General features: G+C 38.7%; 1 protein-coding gene across 1 annotated transcript in view; it reads right to left on the reverse strand.

The window, feature by feature from the left end:
* Positions 1–23,626, reverse strand: part of ACSS1 (acyl-CoA synthetase short chain family member 1) — a 131,731-nt gene that overhangs the window by 13,130 nt on the left and 94,975 nt on the right. The window contains exons 10-12 of the mRNA XM_077282848.1: positions 23,024–23,150; positions 16,769–16,896; positions 15,268–15,331 (exon numbers count right to left, since the gene is read on the reverse strand). Coding sequence (XP_077138963.1) covers positions 15,268–15,331; positions 16,769–16,896; positions 23,024–23,150 — 319 coding nt within the window. The remainder of the gene's footprint in view (positions 1–15,267; positions 15,332–16,768; positions 16,897–23,023; positions 23,151–23,626) is intronic.

The following is a 23,626-nucleotide window of genomic DNA, read 5'->3' on the forward strand; positions in this document are numbered from 1 at the left end:
AGACCTTGCCTTTACATGAAAGAAACTTATGGCCAGAGAAGTTGCCAGACTTGGTAGATTTGTACAACCACATTCCAGTGAATTCCACCAACTGTACTCCAGCATACCTGATGAGAGGAAGATCTAGTAAACTACCAGTTGATCTAAACATGGGAGTCCTAACCCCAGAAAATACCTCACCAGATGCAGATTGGGATACCGAGAGGCAACAAAAGTACCACCAAGTACAAGAGTGTGTCGAAAGAAGTCTATCACATGCCCTGTTGAGGGCAGAGCAAAGTACTGCAGTGCGCAGGCGCCGGGCCTCTCTGACCTTTCCCAGCGCCTGCGCACTGCAGTACTTTGCTCTGCCCTCAACAGGGAAGACAAAGTACGCCTGCGGCGGAGCCGCACCGTGAAGACAAGAAGAGGACATCATCGTAAGAAGATCGGAGGCCCCGAACCAGACCGCGACACCCATTGGATCGGACCGCTCGCCTAGGTGAGTATAATCTAACCTCTTTTTCTCATCTTTCAGGTTACATCGGGGGCTTATCTACAGCATTCCAGAATGCTGTAGATCAGCCCCTGATGCCGGTGGGCTTAGCTCAACTTCCATTTTGGGGGTGACAGGTTCCCTTTAATGTAGTACAGATCGGCTGTATAAAAGGCGATAGTTTGCTGGCCTGATTACACAAGCTGACAAAACAGTGATAGGGACAGAACAATTGGTAATACAATGTATGACATCATGTTATCGGCAGCACATGTCCTGATAACACAGGGCGATGTGGCGATGTGCTCCCGACAATGATTTTTATACATGGATAGAAATCATTGCACCCGATGAATGACTATTTTCTTAATTTCTTTTGTGATTGTTGGCCTGCTTAGATGGGTCAATAATGATCAATCAGCATTCCTATGTATACTTACTCATTAATTATTGGCTCTTCTTAATGGACCATTACTCGCCGCACCTCATTGGAAACACACTTGGCTGATTTGAGCACTAATGTACAGTACATAGTGGGGTCAGTAAAGATAAATGTCAGGCAAATGAGCAATCGGCTAATAGTTGTCTAATACTAGTGTGTCAGAAAAGATAGAACTATTATAGGAGTGATACAGTTATTGGCAAACCAAAAAAATATATACTTGTTAAGTGTGGAGCAGAGAAGCCCGTTGTCAAGCAAGTTTACAAATGAAAGGCTGAGAAATAAGCAAAAAGCACAAAAAAAAATATTCCACCAAGTTTATGCATCATTAACATAAACCAAAGCAATAAAAGTGAAGCTTTGACAGTTGTAAATCAATTTTTTTCTGGTACAACTCATATAATACATTTGTCTCTTTGACACAAATGTATTTAACATTACCGTACTTTGATTTTTCTGGATAATATGGTATCATACGAGTTTTTGCTGAATATTGGAATCACATAATTGAAATTTGATTATTAGGCGTTGATCACCAAGTACAAGGGATTATAGGAAATTCTTATTAGCTTGTGGCTAGATTCCAAGAGACCAATTAAGACAGACTGAGAAAACACAATAAAGTGAGGTTGGAAGGCGATCAAAACTCATAACCAGTTTATTGATAATGGACTGTCCCTCCTATTAAAACGAATAATCTATGAAAGACTTTGTTCAGAAATTACGCTTATCCTCGGCTCTAGCTGCATGATATCATATATTTACTCAGGAAATTGTAAACCCAACATTCAGAAGAACTGGAAACATTTATTAAATGATAGACTTCATAGGTCACGGACAACTAGGAGTGCTGCCAATCATCTAGAACCATGCTTTCATTGTATCACTCAAAGTTTTAAAAACCTTCCATTTGTATGTTAGAGTTACCAATATTAACATCATAAGAGGGAATCTTGAGCTACTGCTATAAAATGGACGTCAATTACAATAGATTTGCAGGGGAAAAAAATAAAAAATGTTTGGTGTTTTCTCTCTACAGCTTAGGTGCATCATTGAAATGTAAAAGGAGGACCTCGTGAGCAAATGATAGAAATAGAAAGGTCAGGGACTATACATTTACACACGTGGTCAAAATTGTTGGTACCCCTCGTTTAATGACAGAGAAACCCACAATGGTCACAGAAATAACTTGAATCTGACTAAAGTAACAAATAAAAGATCTATGAAAATGAACAAATGAAAGTCAGACATTGTTTTTCATCCATGCTTCCACAGAATTAAAAAAAAAAATAAAACTCATGAAATAGGCCTGGACAGAAATGATGGTACCCCTGAAAATAATGTGACAAAAGGAACGTGTTAAATCATGGTGTGTCCTCTAACTAGAATCACAGGTCTCTACAATCTTGGAATCAGTGAGTGGCCTGTATATAGGGCTACAGATACTCACTGTGCTGTTTGGTGACATGGTGTGTATCACACTAAACATGGACCAGAGGAAGCAAAGGAAAGAGTTGTCTCAGGAGATTAGGAAGAAAATTATAGACAAACATGCTAAAGGTAAAAGTTATAAGACCATCTCCAAGCAGCTTGATGTTCCTGTGACAACAGTTGCACATATTATTCAGAAATGTAAGATCCATGGGACTGTAGCCAATCTCCCTGGATGTGGCCGCAGGAGGAAAATTGATGACAAATCAAAGAGACGGATAATACGAATGGTAACAAAAGAGCAAAGAAAAACTTCTAAACAGATTAAAGGTGAACTTCAAGCTCAAGGAACATCAGTGTCAGATCGCACCATCCGTTGTTGTATGAGCCAATGTGGTCTTCATGGGAGATGACCAAGGAGGACACCATTGTTGAAAAAAAAAACATAAAAAAGCCAGACTGGAATTTGCCAAACTACATGTTGACAAGCCACAAAGCTTCTGGGAGAATGTCCTAGGGACAGATGAGACAAAAATTTAACTTTTGAAAAGGCTCATCAGCTCTATGTTCAAAGACAAAAAAAAGAAGTATATCAAGAAAAGAACACTGTCCCTACTGTGAAACATGGCTCAGTTATATTCTGGGCCTGCTTTGCTGCATCTGGCACAGGGTGTCTAAAATCTATGCAGGGTACAATGAAATCTCAAGAATATCAAGGGATTCTAGAGAGAAATGTGCTGCCCATTGTCAGAAAGCTTGGTCTCAGTCGCAGGTCATGGGCCTTGCAACAGGATAATGACCCAAAACACACAGCTAAAAACACCCAAGAATGACTAAGAGGAAAACATTGGACTATTCTGTAGTGGCCTTCTATGAGTCCTGACCTAAATCCTATTGAGCATCTTTGGAAAGAGCTGAAACATGCCGTCTGGAAAAGGCAACCTTCAAACATGAGACAACTGGAGCAGTTCGCTCTTGAGGAGTGGGCCAAAATACCTGTCGAGACGTGCAGAAGTCTCATTGACAGTTACAGGAATCGTTTGATTGCAGTGATTGTGTCAAAAGGTTGCGCAACAAAATGTTATGTTAAGGGTACCATCATTTCTATCCAGGCCTATTTCATGAGTTTTTTTTTTTTTTTTTATTCTGTGGATGCATGGTTGAAAAGCAATGACTGACTTTCATTTGCTCATTTTCATAGATTTTTTATTAATTATTACTTTTGTCAGATTCAAGTTATTTCTGTGACCATTGTGGGCTTTTCTGTCATTAAACGAGGAGTACCACCAATTTTGACTACATGTGTTTGTGAAGCTTGGGTCACGCTTTGGCTAAAATATGGCTTTAAGATGGCCATTCATTCCTGAAACTAGCTATATGAAGAAGGAAAGGTAAAACGAATACAACTGACCTACTTATAGCCCCCATATACCGTACATTAGAGCAAAATTTCACCAATTTTGACAGAACCAGTTGACTATCTAATATGACTGGGGGGCCTCATGACTTGTTTTTTTGCAGGACAAGTTGTAGAATTGAATAGCACTATTCATTTTACCATGTAATGTATTGAAAAGTGAAAAAAATACAAGTGAGAAGAAATGGTGAAGAAACTACAACTTTACCATATTTTGTCTTTTGGGAGGTTGACTTTATGGCATGCATTATGCAGTAAAAACAACTGAAGAAAAAAAAAAAAGGGTGTTCCAGCTCCTTAAAATGTCGATACTTTATTTTTCCATTAAAATCTTGATACAAACATATCCTTGCATAATTGCGAATGCTGCAGTGAGAGTGACGCGTTTCGATCTTATCAGATCTTAATCCATGCTTGGTTTAATGCGAGTTCTGTGTTGTGAATTTTGCTCTTGGGCTCCCTCCGGTGGTTGTAAGTGGTAGCGCTGCTGTCTCTGAATCGCAGCATTTATCAGGTGTGTTCACTTCTTGCAATTTTGACTGGGCTATTTAGTCTTGCTTCATTCTTTAGTCAGTGCCAGTTGTCCATCGTTCCTGGAGGATTCACATCTCTGCCTGGTCTCTCCTGCTTTGCAGTTCTTTTCAACAAAGATAAGTTCTGGCCTTGATTTTTTGCTGTCCACATGCTGTGGCCTTATTGTTCAGTTTTTTTTCCATGTTTTTTGTCTTGTCCAGCTTGGTCTGTATAAGGATTTGTTTAGTCAAGCTGGTATCTCTGGAGATGCAGATATACCCTCCATATCTTTAGTTAGCTGTGGAGTTTTTGTATTTTCTGTGGTGGATATTTTCTAGTGTTTAAATACTGACCGCATAGTACTCTGTCCTATCCTTTCTATTTAGCTAGAAGTGGCCTCCTTTGCTAAATTCTGATTTCAGTCTGTGTATGTTTTTTCCCTCTCCTCTCACAGTCAATATTTGTGGGGGGCTGCCTATCCTTTGGGAATTTTCTCTGAGGCGAGATAGTTTTCCCTTTTCTATCTCTAGGGGTAATTAGTCCTCCGGCTGTGTCGAGATGTCCAGGGAGTGCTAGGTACATTCCACGGCTACTTCTAGTTGCGGTGTTAAGTTCAGGGTCTGCAGTCAGTACAGGTACCACCTTCTCCAGAGTACGTCTCATGCTGCTCTTAGGCCACCAGATCATAACAGTTCTGACAAATACTATATAGTATCAGTGGACCAATCTAATTGTAGCTGTCAGTCACATGACTGCTTTCACAGGTCCTAGTTCAGTAAAAGTTCTAACAAATACTACATGGTGTCAGTGGACCAATCGTATTAACGCTATCAGTCACCTGACTGCTTTCACAGGTCCTATACATACATTTATTTCATTAAACACTAAAATAAACCAAAAACATCAAATCAGCTATAAACAAAAAACAAAAACTAAAAAGAAATAGAGAACTTTTAAGCAATGAATACATTTCTTAAGCATAATGATACATAATTTCGTTTTTTCTATTAAGGCCAAAAGGGTATCTCGTTTGTAGGTTAAAAATCCAGAAAGCCTCTCTGGTGAGAAGCTGTCTTTTTATGTCCCCTCCCCTTTGGGAAAGTTATGTTCGTTCGATCCCCTGTATTGTCATCATTGAGAAATCTCCAGAATGGCAAGTAGCAAAATGCTTAGCAACAGCTGAGATGTTGCGATTCATTGTATAGTTACCAGTTAGATCCCTGAGATGTTCCGATATTCTAATTTTTAGTTTCCTCGTTGTACACCCTATATAAGAGACATTGCATAAAGCACAATCTATTTTGTAAACAACGTTATTTGTATGGCAGTTTATAAATTCCTTTATTTGATATGTTTTCGTTCCTTCTGTATTCTGGAAGGTATTGTTAGTTTTTGCATTACGGCAAGTACTGCAAGCAGTAGTACCGCATTTATAAAAACCCCTACACTGCAACCATGTTTCGGATACAGATTGATGAATAAAGCAGTTCGGGGAAATGGAACTACCAATAGATGGTGCTTTCCTGGCTACTACATTTAAGCTGTCTTTTAGGATATCTGCAAGGCTATCATCTTCCAATAAGATAGGTAATCTTTTTAAGACTATGCTTTTAATTTCATTAAATTTACTACTATGTTGGAAACAAACATATGGTTTGTTCTTTCTATTTATTTTTACCTTCTTACTGTCTACATTGTGTGTGAGCAAACTAGCTCTGGATTTGTTGTTCACTATTTGTTGTGCCCTGTCCAAAGTCCATCTGGGATATTTTCGTTTTTGTAGTTTATTTCTTAAATTATCAAATTCATTTTTTCTTTCCATTTCATTGCTGCAATTTCTTTTCAATCTTGTATATTCACCTACCGGGATAGATTTGATGGTGTGTTTGGGGTGACTACTTCTGGCATGTAATATAGTGTTTCCACTTAAAGGTTTCAAGTGTGTTTTACTGCCTATGACTTGATTAATAGTTCCCACTAAATCTAAATCTAGAAAATAAATTTGATTATTGTCCCATTTATGGGTAAATTTGATACCATATTCATTTTTGTTGATGTATTCAATAAAGTCTGGTACTGCAGACACATCGCCCCCCCAAATAATTAGGGTGTCGTCTATGTATCTACCGTACCAGACGAGGGACTCGACAAAAGGATTGTTCACATTATAGATATATTTGCACTCCCAGTATGCCATCGTAAGGTTAGCCAAAGAGGGGGAATATTTAGCCCCCATTGGAACTCCAGTCTTTTGTCTATAGATTACATTGTCAAAAGAAAAGATGTTATGCTTTAAAAGAAAAAAAGTGACTTGTAAAACGAAATTTATAAGGTCTTGGGTACAAGAACTATGTTGTTCCAGATGGAATTGAAGCGCCTCCATTGCTAATGTGTGTGGTATACATGTATATAGTGATATAACATCACAACTAGGCCATGAGTAGTTATCTTGCCATATTTTATTTGAGAAGGTTTTTAACACCTCTCTCTCGAATCCTTAATATAACCTGGCAATTTAACCACTAATGGCTGCAAAATGGAGTCTACCCACTCACATAAATGTTCACTCATTGAGCCTATACCTGATACAATGGGTCTCATTGCTGGTATGCCCTCACTTTTGTGTACTTTCGGCAGACCATATAATATAGGCATTTTTGGATGTGGCACATATATATAGTCTGCTTGTTTTTTATTGAGGACACCAAGTTCTAGACCTTCATTCACAATGACATTGATTTCTTCATTATATTTTTTGGAAGGATTTCCCTTTAATTTTTCATATGTTTCATTATCATTTAATAATTCTAATATTTTGTCTTTATAATCTTCCTTATTAATTACTACTATTGTGCCCCCCTTGTCGCTTCTTTTAATGACAATGTTTTTCATTTTTTTCAATTGTATAAGGGCTTTTTTATGATTAGATGAAAGATTATTATATTTTTTATTATTTTATTTTTACCATCTTTTAATGATTTTAGATCTTTCTCAATCATTTCCTGGAATTTGTCCATACATTCCACCCTAGATTGTATAGGGTAGAAGTAGGGATTCTTGGTATTAAATGCTACAGATTGATTATCTTTGATGTTATTTTCAATGTCAGACGTAGATAAACTTTGTAAGCAGGTAAGCGCAAGTTGTTCTTTAAAGTCCATATGTTCGTATTCATTTATTATGCAGTCTTTATTGTTTGTAGTAGTCTCTTCATTATTTATGGCAAAATGTATGCAGTAAAAATCACCTGGAAGCATCGCTCTCCAGGTCAGTACAATTACAGTAATATCACGTTTTTATTCTGAACTTTACTTATAAAGATTTTGGTTCATGTCATTAATTCTTATTCTTCGATTGATGAACCTGTGTGATCTTTGCATTGCGAATTGTAGTTCTGAATAGTGTCATCTTGGGTGTATAGTACATTTTCATTGCATTTTTAGGCAGATGTGCCCAAACAGAAAGAGGAAATTCTGGCGATCTTATTGGTTAATTTCATATTTTCAGAAATCTGATTTATCGACACAAAAATAGCAAATAATTCTTAAAAAAAACAAAATTATTAACTTTTAATAATTGATTCCAATTTTTATTAATCTACATAAAAAATTATCTTTACTTTACACTTTATTTTTAGTCTTCACAGGGAACATGAACGTTTAGTGCCCTTATGAGACTTGAACGCTCGTACCAAATAATGAAATACTTAAATATTTAGTGAAAATCATGGTCTTCTTTGATGCCAAGCCTATGATTGGACTTCTAACAAGTGCCAAGATGGCAGCGTTGAAGGCTATCAGCAGACCCCTGGCTGTAATTGCAACCCATCAGTCCCCCACAATTACATTGCATGGTGATGGGGCATGTAATGGGGAATGTAGTTGGATTTAGACACTAAAATCTGTGTCTAATAAAGTAACCATACCCCAAGTCAAACCTGAAACTTATTTCTGCATAGATTATGGCCGCCTTTGACAAAAGTAATACTATGGGCCTCCTATTTTTTTTTTTGCCATCTGAGAGAGGTAAGTACATAGGTAGTTTTCTGTATTGACAGTGGTTTTTATTGCCTAAAGGGGCTGTTCTATAAAGAACACTTATCAACTATCCACAGTATTAATAATAAATATTTGATTTCTTGGAGTCCAATTGCTGGAACCTGCACCACTGATGAGATTATGGGTCCCAAAGTCCCGCTATTCATCTCTATGGGAGCACTGGTCACACATGCTCGTTACTACTCCCATAAAAGCACTCTACTGCTCTATTAACACAGGTGACTTTGGTACTCACTTATAATGAGCCTATAAAGACCCTACAATTGTATTGTCTCATATTATGTACCTAATTGTCATATATAATGTACCTGATCTATACAGCTGACAGATCTGTGCCAGCAACACATGCGGGTGGAATCGCGATCCACCCGCGGCAGTTAACTAGTTAAATAACGCTATCAATCTCTGACAGCGGCATTTAACTTGGCGCTTGCCGGAAGCACAATGCTAATCCCGCCCATCGGTGACCCCGTCACTTAATCGCGGGTCACCGATGGATCGGCATGACAACCAGAGGTCTGTAACAGACCTCTATGGTTGTCATTGCCAGATGGCTAAGAGTGCCACTCCATGGTTGGCGCTCATAGCAAGTGAGAATTTCTGCTACACACAGGTGATCTGATCATCGCCTGTGTGTAGCAGAGGAGGTCAAAGTACTGCAGCTTCTAGTCTCCCATGGAGACTATTGAAGCATGCAAAAAGTTTTTAAAAATATTTAAAAAAATATAGAAGTTCAAATCACCCCCCTTTCGCCCCATACAAAATATAACAATAAAAAAAAATCAAATATACACATACTTGGTATCACCGTGTTCAGAATCTCCCGATCTATCAATAAAAAAAGCATTATCCTGATCGCAAATGGCGTAACGAGAAAAAAAATTAAAAATGTCAGAATTACTTTTTTTTGGTCTCCGCTTCATTGCAATAAAATGCAATAATGTGCAATCAAAAGTTCATATCTGCACCAAAATGGTATCAATAAAAACGTCAACTCAGAGCGCAAAAAATAAGCCTTCACCCAGCCCCAGATCACGAAAAATGGAGACTTTGCAGGTATTGGAAAATGGCACCATTTTTTTTTTTTTACCAAATTTTGGATTTTTTTTCACTACTTAAATAAAAAATAACCTGACATGTTTCTTTTCTAAATGACCTGGAGAATCATAATGGCAGGTCAGTTTTAGCATTTAGTGAACATGGTTAAAAAAAAAAAAAATCGTGGAATTGCACTTTTTTTGCAATTTCACCTCACTTGGAATTTTGTTTTACTGTTTTCCAGTACACAATATGTTAAAACCAATGGTGTTGTTGAAAAGTACAACTTGTCACACAAAAAACAAGCCCTCACATGGCCATTTTGACCAAAAAATAAATAAGTTATGGCTCTGGGAAGAAGGGGAGCAAAACACGAAAACAGAGATGGCAAAGAGGCTTCTCTGAATAACAGAATCGGAATATGGATCAGGAACAGTGTGTGAGCTGGGAGATTAAAGGGAACCTGTCAGCAGGATTGTGCTCAGTAACCTACAGACAGTGTCAGATCGGCGTCGTTATACTGATTAAAATGATACCTGGGTGATGAAATCTGTTCTGTGTTTGTTGTTTAATTTTTATTTTCAGTTTTCAGTTAATGATATGCTCGTGCTCTGGGGCGGCCTGTGGGGGTCTTCATGTGGTGCTCTGATTACGTATTCAATTCATCTGTATGACCTGCCTGCTATTTTACATAATGAATATTATATACATTGAAAAAAAAATCACCTTCAGCAGGCAGGCGCCGGCGCCACAGCATGTTTGCATGTGTAATGTACAATTTTTTTTATTTCATGCTATAAATAAATTCATTAAAGAAAAATCTGCCTCAAAATGGTGCCATCCTGGCGCAGTACCAGCTATTGGCGATCCGATAGCTGCTATTGCACAGGTGCCAGCGGCGCCATCTTGCTAGAGAAAAATAATTGCCTCCTCCAAGATGGCGCTGCCGGCACCTGCACAGTAGCAGCTATCAAATCGCCGATAGCTGCTACTGTGCAGGCAGCGCCATTTTGAGGCAGATTTTTTTTTGATGAATTTATTTATAGCGTCAAATAAAAAAAATAAATGTACATTACACATGTGATCATGCTGCGGCACAGCGCCTTCCTGCTGAAGGTGATTTTTTTTTCAATTATGTAATATTCATTATGTAAAATAGGGGGCAGATCAGTGAGGGATCAGTGACCTGTCAGAAGCCATACTGATGAATAATACCTAATCAGAGCACCACATGAAGACCCCCCCCCCACAGGCCGCTCCTGAGCACGAGCATATCAGTAACTCAAAACTGAAAATAAAGATTAAACAACAACCACAAGACGGATTTCATCAACCAAGGTATCATTGTAATCAGTATAATGGCACCGACCTGACACTGTCTGTAGGTTACTGAGCACAATCCTGCTGACAGGTTCCCTTTAATCTCCCAACCCTCATGCTGTTCCTGATCCATATTCCGATTCTGTTCTTCGGAGAAGCCTCTTCTTTTCTATCTCAGTTTAGATACCACTTTCAATGTACTCTTGTAATTTACGTCCAAAAAATTTCCACATAACTCTCATAGCACTAGGGATAAATCCCAGAGGAAATACATGAAGTATGTTTTGGAAACTTAGGAACTGTTATGTCAAGTTCAAAGGCAAATATAAGGTGGGGTAGACAAAATTAGCTCCCCTTCATTCACCTTTTCCTATTGAAGGACACATTCCAGGCTTGTAAGGGCACCATCATTCTCCAATACAGTGTGGCACACTGGCATGCCATTCTCAGCTGCGATCACGAGTCCTTAGTGCAATAAACTCTGTGCTAATAGCAGAAAACTATCCACTGTGTAAAGTAAATGGACTGAGCAGTAAATGTGGGTAAATTGTTCAACACAAGGATGATTTAGATGAAAGATTAACAGCCTTCTCACCTCAACAGATGTTGCTTTCTTAGGCGCACACATACTTAATTCCTGTTTTAAAAATATATTTTTGTGCATTTTATCTGTTATAGGGGTTATCCTGGATTAGAAAAAAAGGTTTGCTTGGTTTCTATAAACAGTGCCACATATAACCATGGTCTCTGTCTGGTATTGCAGCTCACCTCCAGTAAGGTGTATGACACTAAACATAGTGCAAGACAAAAAAAAAGTTGGTGCTGTTCATGGAAGAAAAAAAGAACAATGTTAGCTTGTTACCTCATAGTAAACTGCAGAAAAAAATGCTAAGTTAATGAATAAATTATATGTATGCTAAAATAATGCCACTGGAAAACACAACTTGCCCTACAAAAAAAAACAAACCACAGGGCTCTTGAAATACAATGAAAGTTGCAAAAAATTGGTTTTTTCCTTAAAGGGAACCTGTCATCCCCCAAAATCGAAGGTGAGCTAAGCCCACCAGCATCAGGGGCTTATCTACAGCATTCTGTAATGCTGTAGATAAGCCCCCGATGTAACCTGAAAGATTAGAAAAAGAGGTTAGATTATACTTACCCAGAGGCGGCCCTGGTCCGGTTCTGATCCGATGGGCTTCGCGGTCCGGTCTGGGGCCTCCCATCTTCTTACATTTACGTCCTCTTCTTCTCTTCACGCTCCGGCGCAGGCGTACTTTGTCTTCCCTGTTGAGAGCAGAGCAAAGTACTGCAGTGCGCAGGTGCCGGGAAAGGTCAGAGAGGCCCGGCGCCTGCGCACTGCAAAGTATGCCTGCGCTGGAGCTGCAGCGTGAAGACAAGAAGAGGACGTCATTGTAAGAAGATGGGAGGCCCCGGACCGGACTGTGACGCCCATCGGAACAGAACCGGACCGGGACCACCCCTGGGTGAGTATAATCTAACCTCTTTTTCTCATCTTTCGGGATACATCGGGGGCTTATCTACAGCATTACAGAATGCTGTAGATAAGCCCCTGATGCTGGTGGGCTTAGCTGCTCACCTTCGATTTTGGGGGTGACAGGTTCCCTTTAAAGTCCAAACAATAGTGAATGAAGTGCCTAATAAGAGAGCCATTGGTGAGATTGTTTGGAAAGTATGATTATATTCTGATTTCTTGCTATCAATGCTGCAGTATTCCCCACTATTTCACTTGCCAAGTGGTCAGATAGCTGTGAAGAACAGCTTCCAGAGACGTAGATGTGATAATCATTCAAGGCAGTAAACCTGCAGTAGACACCGGGGTTATAGACCATAACTGCTCTACTTTTATGAGGGTTACTCATTAGCTTAGTCTTCGGTAAGGCGTTTCCATAAATCAGCACCCTACATAACCTCTTATATGAGTCCTGCTAAGAACTCTTTGAACTGTCCTTGAGATTATTTCAGTGGGCCGTGTCTAACATTTCACACATGTTTTGACTGATACAGTTATGCTAAGTTGATAAGTGGAGTGTTAAGCGAGGTAGGACATTGAGGAGTTCATGTCTGTCATCACCTGCAGAGCCGTGCTTTGCGTAAGAAATAATAGAATATTGGTGTCAATGCTTCGGCCTTAGCTTCAGTTTTACTTATTGCTTTCTTTAACAATTAAATGACGGTTGAGGAGGGCTAACACTAAATTATGGGGCACCAGTCGAATTCCTGTGCCAGTTTCCGTTTTTTTGAGAAAGTCAAAAATGACAAATTTGTTAGTGAACTTCTCCAGAAACTTCTTTGTTCAGTTTCTGGAGAAATTTTTATTTGCGGTCTTGAAGGTTTTTTTAAGCATTTCTTGAGCGATTTTTCAGTCGTCTTCTGGAGTGGACCTGCTCCAAAAGACTCCTTGTGTACATATCCTTAAACTGCCCTACGACCATGTAGACTTTTATTCAGGGATTCTAGCCATATATTTCTTGTTTTATGGAACTGCATAAAGTTGAGGAAGATCAACTTATAGACAGAAGCTTGCTGAAAGCTAATGAACCAAGACCAGTCTAGTGAAGCATTTATTCACAGAGATTAGTTAGGGTTCATAGGCTGCAGTCATGACCGGGACATGATTTACAGTCCCCACACTGTCAGTGTCTTCACAGTTTGCGCTCCTCCAGACCCCTACCCTATCACAGATTTGCTCTGCAGTGGGCTTGCCGAGTTGTCTGCTTTTGGATTGGCAATCTATTAGAAGAGCCAGGATGAACACAAAAATATGATAATCACGTCCACAGAGCCTGAATCCAGCTACTGAACATGGACTCGCATCAGAGTGCGCCTCACTGGACTAATCCTTATTCAACAGCAAACAGAGCATACACAGATAAGAAATTAGAAAAAACTTTTTGACAGTGAGGGTGATTAATGAGTGGAACAGGATGCCACGAGAGGTGGTGAGTTCTCCTTCCATGGAAGTCTTCAAACATAGGCTGGACGACAATCCTGCATTAATGCATTGCATTGAGCATGAGGTTGGACACCCTGACCCAGGAGGTCCCTTCCAACTCTAACATTCTATGAGTCTATGATTCTACAGATGTGCTGTAAATAAATGTTTTTTTTTTAAATATGTGCAGCGGCATAAAACAAAAAAACACAAACCTGGAATATCTTAAAAAAAGGTTGTGGGGGCAGTTTAAATGCATGTTCAGGCTAAGTTTTTTTTGTTAAGATTTTTTAGCAAAATCTCTCCAAAAACCATGAGGAGTTCAAATACCACAAGTATTGACTGGAGAATTGAAAGCCTTTCTCAGCAACGGCCATTACACAGTAAATGCAGTTGTGTTGATCTGCTCCATACACTGTTCACATCTGGTTGACGATAGAGCTCCTTTAAGGGAGCATTTAGGTATGTAGCTAGTGTTGGCTGGATTGGTTCATTGGTGCCCCTTGGGATAGTTGCCAAGAGAGGCACCAACGAACTTCTCAGTCATGGATAGGGTATGTATATACAGGGCTCGTGGAATCAATGACTCTAGGGGCATCACACCACTATGTAGGCTCCGAAACACATATCTCAGGATCAGAGATATATATACCAGGAAGGGGCCCAGGATAAGCAACATAAATACCAGGAGAAACACATATACCAGGATTGGAAACATATACACAAAGACATCCAGTGAAAAGTGATTTGGCGCTTAGACCTGTGCTTAGTCTCGTGCTCCCACTGCCTTCATGAGTCTTATTGTGTGAACCCTACTTAGTTACCTATTACACCACATCTAACATTTATAATTATCTAAAAAAAGGGCCTTCCAAAAACACAACCAAATCCATGCTGCCGACTACACTTACACTGTCTCATACATTCAGATTCTGATACACACCTTCAAGTGAGTTACCAAATGTTTTGGGAATTGGTCACCTGGTTTGTGCTGCCCTATCAGAGTATAACAATGTCTGAGACCCTGATTCTATCTCTAGAGTACTTTATTACTTTAGACATAGAGTAGTAAAGATTAGTAGAGGAGATTAACATCCACTAAGGGCCCATGGTGCTGATGCCTCAATATTCATGAGTAAAGGCTCCACCCACTGACATCTAATCTCTGATTGACAGCTGTCTCCCTATGTGCAGTATTGGGAGAAAACTGGCAATGGTGGGAGCTGCAGCTTATGCATACCAACACTCCCGCTGCTGAAAATAAATAGAAATTTTATGAAAACGGCTGCATGGGAACAACAACCAATACAAACAATCAACGTCTCTGACACTACTTTATATTGCCCTCAGATAAAGCAGCATAAACCAGGTGACTGATTCCTTTAATAACGACATTCTGACTAATGAATTAGCATCAGAATTGCAAAATAGTCACAGCATTAATAGTGTTTAATGAACCTGCAAGCTACAAAATGTACGCTGAAATAAAAAGCTATAAAATACCAATAAAACATCACTATAGGATAGACCCCTCCATGTTCTATGTCGAGGTTGGTAGCAAATGATAGTAAATTACATTTTTATTAATCTACAAAAATTAGGATAATCAGGACATTGTACCTTCTCCTTTGATATCATGAGGAAAACCAATGACAGCAGTTTCTGGAACATCTGGATGTTCATCCTAAAAGTGGAATGGGTGAATAAAATTCCATTAGTGGCACACATTAATTAAATTTTGTTTAGGTAAGCATATGGCTATATCCTGTATTTTTTATGCCACGTGTTTGGCATTGGAATTCTTTTGATAAAGCAGGTTACCAGATTCTCATTCTCACTTTATAGAAATATCAATTCCATATTGAAGACATACAGGAAGCCATAGAAATAACTACCAGGGTTGCCGGCTTTGCAACTGCTATGGCTAAGGTCTCCACTCAGATGTGAAGCAGTTTGTGAACACATCGGGTGTTGGAAGCAAAGATAAGAAAAAAATGGAAAAGACAACATTTAACAGAAAACAAAATGAAGACAAGAAAAAATCTAAAATATTTCCTGAACATACTAAACACACTTGCTGCTGATGGTGATTACGGTATGTTGCAGTGGGGCCCTATTTCCAAGTATTGTAATGGGGCCCCATAGGGCCATAATGCAGAAGGCACAATGAGTCAATAACTGGTGTTTTATTTATTACTTTATCAATATGTGCCTTACAAAACTATAATCTACTGTGTTGCTAAACAGTTTCTTATATAGGAAGGTGTCATTAATGACTTCGAGTGGCTTTGTATGTCCATGCATCAGCAATGTGCATCTGTCCCCCACTCACACTTTATAGTAAAGATATAGGTACAGGAAATGTGCATCTGTCCCCACTTATACTTTATAGTACAGATATAGGTACCAGAAATGTGCATCTGTCCCCACTCACACTTTATAGTACAGATATAGGTACCCGAAATGTGCATCTGTCCCCACTCACACTTTATAGTAAAGATATAGGTACAGGAAATGTGCATCTGTCCCCACTTATACTTTATAGTACAGATATAGGTACCAGAAATGTGCATCTGTCCCCACTCACACTTTATAGTACAGATATAGGCACCAGCAATGTGCATCTGTCCCCACTCACACTTTACAGTACAGATATAGGTACCAGAAAAGTGCATCTGTCCCCACTCACACTTTATAGTAAAGATATAGGTACCAGAAATATTATACTGTCCTCACTAACACTTTATAGTAAATATATAGGTACCAGAAATGTGCATCTGTCCCCACTCACACTTTATAGTAAAGATACAGAAACCAATCTGTCCCCACTCACACATTATATAGTAAAGATACAGGTACCATCAATGTGCATTTGTCCCCACTCACATTTTATAATAAATATATAGGTACCAGAAATGTGCATCTGTCCCAACTCACACTTTATGGTAAAGATATAGGTACCAGAAATATTATACTGTCCCCACTTACACTTTATAGTAAAGATATAGGTACAAGAAATATGCCGAATTGAATGTTGGCAAAATAGCTCATCGACATTTACAATTTTAAATACAATAAGTTTTTTTTTTAATAAATAATTTTGCCAAAAAAACATACATACCAATGCATCTTCAATCTCTGCAGTGCCAAGTCTGTGGCCACTGATGTTTATGACGTCATCCATTCGACCTGTTATCTGATAGTGGCCTTCATTTGACCTATATGCTCCATCACCAGTAAAATAATAGCCTGAAACAGGTAGGTGAAATGTCACGTAAAGTGCATGAAATATACAAGTTATATTGTAAGCACAGTTATGTTGAATGGAGAAGTGGGAAATGATACACTCAAAACCTGCTAAGGGAGAAAATTATTTAGACTGCTGCTTTATAAGCCAGCCTTAAACAAAAGCCCCCTTAAGTAAAGTGCACCATATTTTTTGGAAAATCTTGGACTATCGGAGGACCATAAAATTAAATCAATACCTGCCATAAGGTGGAGTAAGTGTCCACTACGATTTACACCATTTTTTGGCATAAAATTCTACTAAATCTAAAGGACTGTTTTGGGCCCCACACACATTTTTTTTAGAAACAACATAAACTAGCAAGAAGTCTAACATGTTTCCACAAAGTAGGTGTGTGCCAAAATTTCTGGTTTTAGGCTTTCGTATCCATGGTAATTACACAATAAACTATACAAACTGCATTTATTATTAAATATATCTCTTAGACCTGAAGAGGCTGTTGTACTTACTTGAAAATACATATCAGAATGACTGTGTAATCCTGAATATTAAAATGGATCTCGCTAAAGAGTGAGAGAGTTCATACATCCAGGTGTATTGTAAGTCCGATCACCCAACTAGACTAACAGCTGCAGCTTGTACTGAGCAGCGTGAGATCTAAGCAGCAGCAGGGGGGACACTGAGGTGCTGTCAATCAGACCAAGATAAACTTCCAAAAAAGAGTTTGCAGAGGGTGTTTTTTTTTTTTACTAAATACACTGGCTGCATCAGGTCTAAGAGATCTATTTTGCAATGTATACAATTTATATTGTGAAATCTAATGACGTATTAGAGTGATTTTATTAATTATATTTCAGATATGGACTGTGCCTTAACTGACATTATAACGATATGAACCTGCAGGATAATAGAATTCAGTGACATGACAAGTAAAGCAAGTAACTGAATAACTTGTGTTTTTCAGATCCTGAGAATGAATACATAGAGCTGCAAGCTTGTGCCCTCTTTACATGGAAACACTAGATATAAACAGTACTATCGGTATAGCCGCAGCCCACAAGTTCAGTTTTTGGGTACCAAATAACTGCAGAATTGCTAATTTTTATAAACTTTATTAATATGAAATGAGATGATGATGTATTTAAAGCATTATGGAATTAATTGCACTATAGAAAGTAAAATAAATATGAATTACAAAATCAGGAAGATCCAGGAGATGTCTTATCCATGGAGTATAAAAGTGCTTATGAATACCTACATTTTGACTCTGGGAACAAGGGGCTTGTTAAAGTAGGTGTTCACACACAAAGAGTTTTTGATGAGTCTTTTAGAGTGGATCCGCTCCAAAAGACACCTGAAAATACGCTTGAAAAACCACTTGAAAGACCCTTCCTATTCAATTCTATTATCAAATCACTTTGACTTCTACTTAATGTTTTATAAAATGTGTCGTGGGAGAAAAAGAGACTGTATGATTCAATAGGGTGTAAAACATGCTTTAGGAAAAAAAATACTTTGAAGAAGCGCTTGAAAAACATTTAAAATCCACTTTTTCAGGAAACGAAATTCTGCTACAAAAACTGCCCAAAGGAGCATTTCCTGAAGCAATTTCCACTACATTTAACTAGATTTAACTCTTTTTTTTACTACTTTTTTTTAACCCTAAGGGCGTGTGCACCCGACGTCTTTTTTTATGAAGTGTCTCCATGTTCGTCTTTTCTCAGTTATTTCCACTATAGTGACGAGCATTCTACTCCTTTTAAATACTTCACCATTTTCTAAAGAAGGGCTGTGCACTGTGATCATTTTTGAGTTGGTTTTTCAGGCAAGTTTCAGGCACAGACGACTTCGTGTGCACATACGCTAAGGCCACTTGCACACGGTCAGTATTTGGTCAGTATTTTACCTCAGTATTTATAAGCCAAAACCAGGAGTGGGAGAAAAATACAGAAGTGGTGACGTGTTTCTATTATACTTTTCCTCTGATTTTTCCATTCCTGGTTTTGAATTACTGAGGTAAAATACTGACCAAATACTGAAAGTATGAATGTGGCCAAAGGCTGAAAAGCAGGGCACTGTGGTTAGCTTAGTTGTGGCCACACTGTGGTAAAAATTGCACATTTACAGTTTTCGTCTGTCACTTTCCAAATGTTTTTTATCAACATTTACTATATTGGTGTGAAAAAAATGAAAATATACTAATAATCATTTCACAAATTACAGCAATGGTGCAGATGGTTGGGTCCTTAGTATGTGGGTGAAAGACTATAACCTGGCATAATGTAATAGTAGTGTTTGTAGCATTCGGCAAACTAATGATAAAGTGTTGTGATAAAGTGATAAAGTGTTCTTACAAATGATCTTCCTGGGCAATGTGGCCACTCTAATATAATATAAATTCAGTGTAGGCGTGCTACATTACTACCATAATACCCCCGCAGACCATCTACAAGTCAAAAAAGATGCAACAGGCATTTACAGTATGTGCGTACAAAACTCGCAACTTTATACGTACAATTATCATTTGGGGAAACATTTACGATAGTAATGTTTCCTAAACACAGAATTTATTTTCAAGAGCAGAGACTATTTTATGAATGGCTGTCTCCTGATTTCTCAGTGATTTCTGACTTACATTCTTATCAAACATGACTATGCTGTTCTCACGAATAGCAGAGCAGCGGAATGTCAATTATCATACAAACTCAGCAGATTAACCTTTAACCAGAACAATAATCTAATATTATTACATAAGAACCACATACTTCCAATGACGGTAAATTAAATACCTGCCTAACGTATAAGATTCGAGTCCTCTGGACTTTGTACAGCTACAAAAATGAAGGCTTTTGTCACAAAAATGATATTTAGGACGTGTTGTGTTACAGAAAATGTTCTCTTCTTTATTGTGGTGTGTACAGAACCTTGAAAAGAAAGAGAATGGAAAGGATACTCTCATTCTATGTAGAAAGTCATGGCTATTAAATGATCTTTTTTAGTAGTCAGCTGTGAGGGCTCTTTTCAAGAGTTGTGCTGTGGCTTTTAATTTGGCCTGTGAGAATCCCGAGAAATGGTATAGACCATATGGTGTACTGAGGGGCAGAGCGGTAGGCTCACAGACTGTGTGGGTCTCCAGTTAGTGGCGAGAAGGCCAAGGATTTTTTTTTTTGTATTATTATTTATTTGCTTTGCTGTGAACGAAGATAATACAACTGCAAGTTTTGAATCTACCATAATTCACTGTGTCGGATTGAAAATACTTTTTTGCCAATGCCATCCAAGAAGATGTCTATGTCAAGAGCAAATGTATTCACAATACATTTACTATATCATGTTATATAAAAAAAACATTTTATTGATTTCAGTATTGATCAAACGTTTGGACACACCTGTTCGTGGAATGTTTTTTCTTGGTCTTATTGGAATGTGCACATTATAGATTCACACCGAAGGCAGAAAAACCATGAAGGGACATATGGAAACAAGGAATAAAGAAACACGCACAAAACAAACCAGAGTATGTGTTAACCTCAAATTCCTTAATGTACCCCCTTTCACTCTGATGACAGTTTTATACCCTCTTGGCATTCTCTCATAGGGCTTCATCAGGTGTTCACCTGGAATAACTTTCCAATAGTCTTCAAGGTTTTCCGAGAGGTGATGATCACTTGTTAGCTGCTATGCCTTCACTACTCCTTTGGTCAAACTCATCCCAGGCCATCTCAATTGGGTTGGGGGCAAGATCATCTAACGCAGCACACCATCCCTCTCCCTCTTGGTCACATAATCCTCACAACTCTTGGATATGTGTTTTGGGGTCATTGTCCTGTTGCAATACAAATTATGGTCCCACTAAGTGCAAATCAGATGGAATGGGGTGATGACATGTCGCTGCAGAATGCTGTGGTAACCACATTTGGTTAAGTATGCCTGGAATTTGGAATAAATCTCCAACAGTGTCAATAGCAAAGCACCCCTAGACTATTAGACTCCATGCTTCATATTCATAGCCTGAAGAAGAAATCAGATCAATTTTGAACAGCGTTGATGTCTTTTAATAAATGTTTGTTGTTTTTCTACACCTTCTCATCCTTTTCTTCTTATTGACAGTGCCCGCCATGTTTTTTTTCTTATTTTCTACACAGGTAGGAACCATCTGCTCAAATTTTCTGCATCTCTCAAAGACACGGCAGTTGCTACCAAAATTTCAAATGTTGGTTCATCAGACCACAATACAAATTTTCATTGATCTATGTTGTGTATCCGCTTTTTGGGCTCCCCTGGTGGTTGCTGGTGGTACTGGTGACTTGTTTGCACTTTGCTGCTTCTGTTCACCTGCTTCCATCAGTGTTTGGGAGTTTCCTATCCTTGCCGGTCATCATTGTAACCAGAGTCTTTCGGTTGCATGTTCCTGCTACTAGTCTGCTGATCAGCTAAGTGGACTCATTGTCCTTATCGTTTTTGTATTTTTGTCCAGTGTACAGTTTTGTCATTTTCTGTTGCTGGAAGCTCTTGTGGTCTGATATTGCCACTCCTGTGTGATGAGTTGACACAGGAGTTTTAAAGTAATTTCAGGATGGTTTTTGAAAGGGTTTTCAGTTGACCGTGAAGTCCTCTTTTGTATCCTTCTGCTATCTAGTAAGTGGACCTCTTTTTGCTAAATCTACTTTCATACTGTGTATGTCTTTTCCCCTGAAATCACCGTCAATATATGTGGGGGCTGCTATCATCTTTGGGGATTTTCACTAGAGGTAAGCCAGGTCTGTTCCTTCCTCTACCAGGCGTAGTTAGTTCTCCGGCTGGCGCGTGGCATCTAGGAAGCCGTAGGTATGCTCCCTGGCTACTATTAGTTGTGTGGTAGATTTAGCTCACGGTCAACTCGAGTTTCCATCACCCGAGAGCTCGTTCGTTATTTATATGTTTCTTACGTTCCCTTGCCATTGGGAACCATGACAGATCTAATGTTGATCCCTTGTTTGTTGCCTGGCTCAATCAAGTCTCTTCTAGTTTGTGATCCTCAGTAGTGACTTCTTTGTGGCAAATCAATCTCTAAGGACCGCTTCTTGCACTCTCCTCGGGATTGCTTATGTAAAGATGTGGCTCTCATCATCTATGAGAGCTGTTATCTAAAGTGCTGGTAATTTGAATTTCTGAGGCTGGTAACTCTGAATAACAGCAGAAGAGGTGATTATTGGTATTCCTTTCCTGGAGCAGTCCTCATGATAACCAATTTCCCATGGTTTTCATGACTGCGCTTGAGGATACCTTCAAGGTTCTAGCAGTTTTTCCAAATTAACTGAGCATCATGTTGTACAGTAAAGGTGGTGAGGACTTGTGTACAAACATTGCCTCTGCAAAACAAATCTGATGGTCTGAAATCTAGTGATTCCACAAATATTGCCAAGTCATAATTGTTCATTGGAAGCCATTCCAGGTGACTATCTTATGAAGCTGCTTTAGGGAAAATGCCAAAGGGGCGTAAAGCTGTGACCCGAGTGAAAGGGGGTACTTTGAGGAATTTAAAGTTTAAGATAAATTCTTGTTTGTTTTACACCTGATCCTTTACTACTTATTTCCATGTTTTTCTTCGTAGTTTTGCTGCTTTCAGTCTGAGTCGACAATGTGCACATTCCAATACGAACAAAGAAAGAAAAACATTGCATGAACAGTTATGTTCAAACTTTTGACTGGTATTTTATATTCTAAATGAATGCTTTATTTTAGAAAAACTAGTTTTTCATATCAGATGAAACCAGAACTTTGAAAATTAGTGGACAACCCCTTCTGAATCCTTATGTTTCCCCCCAGTAAATTCATAATACCTATACTGACCAGACCTTTCCAGAGGCGTTGGTATGGATGTCTTAATTTGTCTGAAGGAGGGAAGAATGAAGCCAGTGCTGATTGGTCACAGTTATCACATGACATAACAATGTCACGCGATCCCCGGGAGAGCAAGTGCCGATACCGCTGGAATGGCACCGGAGGTTATTATAGGTGTTCTTATTTACTAAGGGGATACATTGGGATTCAGAAGGGGTCCAAGTATTGGGCAACCCCTTTAGCATTTACAAAATATATATGAGAGACCGTAAAAATATATTTAACATACAACACTGCACTTATTACCTGGATATGTCTTGAAATAAGCATCAATAAATCTCTGGTGGTCTCCATATATGGTTCGGGCCATACCAGGCCAAGGTTGGGCAATACAGAGTGCACCAGACACATCACCGCCTTCAATGACCTTGCCCTGGTAACAGAAATAAAATGTGTTATAACTGATCAACCTCTATGATTGCACCTCATCTACTTGAAAATGTTACGCTATGACCAAAAATGATTATAATGGTAAAATATAAAACTGGTCTAATCATAAATATAATATAAATTTATTTAGATACCAACAGAAATATAATAATTGTCATGGGGCCCATTCCACACTACATTACATCACGATTCATGCCCAGAAAAACATGGTTAAAGGGGTTTCCCAACGAACAAAGTACATTTTAATTAATAGATCTTAGAATAATTATAAGTTCCACAATTAGATGTGTTAAAAAATGTTCCAGTGCTGAGATAATCTTATAAATGTGTCCCTGCTGTGTACTGTGTAATGGCTGTGTCTGACTGTACAGAAACATGGTCTGATCATACCGCAGCTCCTGGGCAGGGGGGAAGCAAAAGAGAATACAGCAGGACAGTAGGGGATCATAGCTGCTGGTT

This window comes from Ranitomeya variabilis, chromosome 2, assembly GCF_051348905.1.
Source record: "Ranitomeya variabilis isolate aRanVar5 chromosome 2, aRanVar5.hap1, whole genome shotgun sequence".
NCBI lineage: Eukaryota > Metazoa > Chordata > Amphibia > Anura > Dendrobatidae > Ranitomeya > Ranitomeya variabilis.